At 42.2% G+C, this 2,831-nt stretch overlaps 1 protein-coding gene across 1 annotated transcript in view; it reads left to right on the forward strand.

Annotated features, from left to right (window-relative positions):
- The window catches only part of WDYHV1 (WDYHV motif containing 1), a 20,570-nt gene extending 18,485 nt beyond the window's left edge, over positions 1–2,085 (forward strand). Inside the window, exon 5 of the mRNA XM_011973028.1 lies at positions 1,323–2,085. Coding sequence (XP_011828418.1) covers positions 1,323–1,461 — 139 coding nt within the window. The 3' untranslated portion in view covers positions 1,462–2,085. The remainder of the gene's footprint in view (positions 1–1,322) is intronic.
- Positions 2,086–2,831: the final 746 nt, after the last annotated feature.

A 2,831-nucleotide genomic window follows, 5' to 3' on the forward strand; every position in this document is an offset into this window, starting at 1 on the left:
AAGAAAACCGACATTAAATTAATGCATGTTTTAGATACATGCATTATTAGGTATGTTGGATTTAGTTATGGAATTGACTCTTTTTTTTTTTTTTAAATCAAGATAGGGTCTCAGTATATTGCTCCTACCTTGGCCTCCCAAAATACTGAGATTACAGGCATGAGCCACCACGCTGGCCAGGATTAACTCCTTTTTTTTTTTTTTGAGACAGAGTCTCGCTCTGTTGCCCAGGCTGGAGTGCAGTGGCATGATCTTGGCTCACTACAACCTCTCCCTCCTGGGTTCAAGCGATTCTCCTGCGTTCAAGCGATTCTCCTGCCTCAGCCTCCCAAGTAGCTCAGATTATAGGCACCCACTACTACACCCGGCTAAATTTTGTACTGTTAGTAGAGATGGGATTTCACCACGTTGGCCGGGCTGGTCTCGAACTCGTGGCCTCAAGTGATTGACCTTTCTCAGCTTCCCATAGTGCTGAGATTATAAGTGTGAGCCACCAAGCCTGGCTGCTTTTAATCTTTTTGAGTAAAGGTTCACAGTAGGCTTTCTTTCTTTTTTTTTTTTTTTGAGACAAAGCCTTGCTTTGTTGCCCAGGCTGGAGTGAAGTGGCATGATCTTGGCTCATTACACCCTCTAACTCCCAGGTTCAAGCAATTCTCCTGTCTCAGCCTCCCAAGTAGCTGGGATTAGAGAGGCATGCCACCATACCCAGCTAATTTTTGTATTTTTAGTAAAGATGGGGTTTCACCATGTTGACCAGGCTGTTCTCTAACTTCTGACCTCAAATGATCTGCCCACCTCGGCCTCCCAAAGTGCTGGGATTACAGGTGTGAGCCACCGTACTTGGCTCAGAGCAGCCTTTCATCGAGGGCTAATTTAGCCCCCCTACTCTGACATGACCCTTTTGAGGATGCCACTGAATGCCGCGTCTTAAGAGTTCTCTCCACTCTGGCTGGTGGTGACGTGAATTATTTCTAGCCCTGTGGAAGTTCTGGGGATTATTAGACCCACTCCTTCCTGGTGCTGCTTTCCCTGGCCTCATGAAGTTTCGTTCCATAGAAGAGAAGATCAGTACTTAGCCAAAGACCCAGGGCGTCCCCTCTGCTGATCTCTGGAGCTCTGACTCTCTGTGTCGTCCCCTCTTCACTGACATTCTGTTTCCCTCAGTTTGGGTGTGTTTGTTTTGTCATGATTGGATTGAAGTTATACATTCAAGGCAAGAAAACCACAGAGGTGACATTGAGCCCTTATCCATTTGACTAATTTTACCTACTTTTGGTCTTCTGCATTGTTTTATTGCCGTTAAACCAAAATTGTGTTTTCAGTGGACATTTTTTTTTCATATTTTTTTTAGATTCCAAAATGAACCTGAACGATTTCATCAGTATGGATCCCGAGGTAGGATGGGGCGCTGTCTACACACTATCCGAATTTACACATCGGTTTGGCAGTAAAAACTGCTAAACTTGGCCTCAAGATGGAGGAACTGTGGAGAAACTTGGAACTGTGGAGAAATTGTAGGACATGAACAAGCTATCCCTTCATCGAGGACAGCAAACATTATGGTACAGTTGGCTTGGAATTATGTCTTTCTCTTTTAATTTGATTGAGTGGAAATCTGAGTGAATACAAATATAAATGAACAACATAAAAACTTTTGTTTTGACATGTCAAATTGAAACTTGATATAGTGTGTACTTGCTAAGATATTCCTGTGGCTTATTTGTTAAAACACGAGAACTTAAGCCAGTAATCATTTTTGTTCAGATAGAGGTGTGGAGGTAGAGCCAGCCCCTCATGTCTGTTCTGGATGTTTTCTGTCTCTCCAGCTACATTGTAAGCTCCTTGAGGGCAGGGCCATGGCCCATTGCTCTTTGAATCTCAAATGCCCATAAAAGGTGCCCATAAAATGTTTTCTTGAACATTTCAATGTGCTGTTGTTTGGAAAGGGGTAATATTGTGAGCTGAATCAGCAATAAGTATTAGTCTTTTTGGACTATGGTATTGTTAAAAAGTTTGCAGCCCTCTCAGATTTGAGTGTTACTTGGTTTATTTATTTATGGCTTTAAATAAAATTGATTTAACATTTGTTTTGTTTTGAAGATTTTTGTGTCACCCTTGATGATCTGAAATACCTAAATATGCCTCAATTGTAGATGAGAACCAGGGCTTTAAAATATATTTATTACATGTGCCTTCTGGAAGACATCTTGATCATGTGGCTTTAATCGTATCATTCCAAATAAAAGATATTTGGCATTACACTGGCATATAGTATCAGTTCTCATGTTTTCATGATTCTGCTTTAAAAATGAACAACTTCTTATAGCAAGGATATCTGACCTTTTGTTCTTAGATGAGCTTTCTACTTATTAAGAAACTGTCAGCTGGGCATGGTGGCTCATGCGTGTAATCTCAGTACTTTGGGAGACCGAGGCAGGTGGATCATGAGGTCAGGAGTTTGAGACCAGCTTGGCCAACATGGTGAAACCTTGGCTGTACTAAAAATACAAAAATTAGCTGGGTGTGGTGGTGGGCGCCTATAATCCCAGCTACTTGGGAGACTGAGGCAGAATTGCTTGAACCTGGGAGGTGGAAGTTGCAGTGAGCTGAGATCATGTTACTGTACTCCAGCCTGGGTGACAGAGCAAGACTCCATCTCAGGAAAAAAAAAAAAAAAAAGAAACTGAGATTTAATGCGATTCCTCTGCCTTATGCTATGGAGGGTACAACTGTAACCATTTATTTATTTATTTAGAGACAGAGTCTTGCTCTGTCACCCAGGCTGGAGTGCAGTGGCACAATCTTGGCTCACTGTAACCTCCGCCTCCCAG

Source organism: Mandrillus leucophaeus, unplaced genomic scaffold (genome assembly GCF_000951045.1).
Source record: "Mandrillus leucophaeus isolate KB7577 unplaced genomic scaffold, Mleu.le_1.0 Scaffold133, whole genome shotgun sequence".
Lineage (NCBI taxonomy): Eukaryota > Metazoa > Chordata > Mammalia > Primates > Cercopithecidae > Mandrillus > Mandrillus leucophaeus.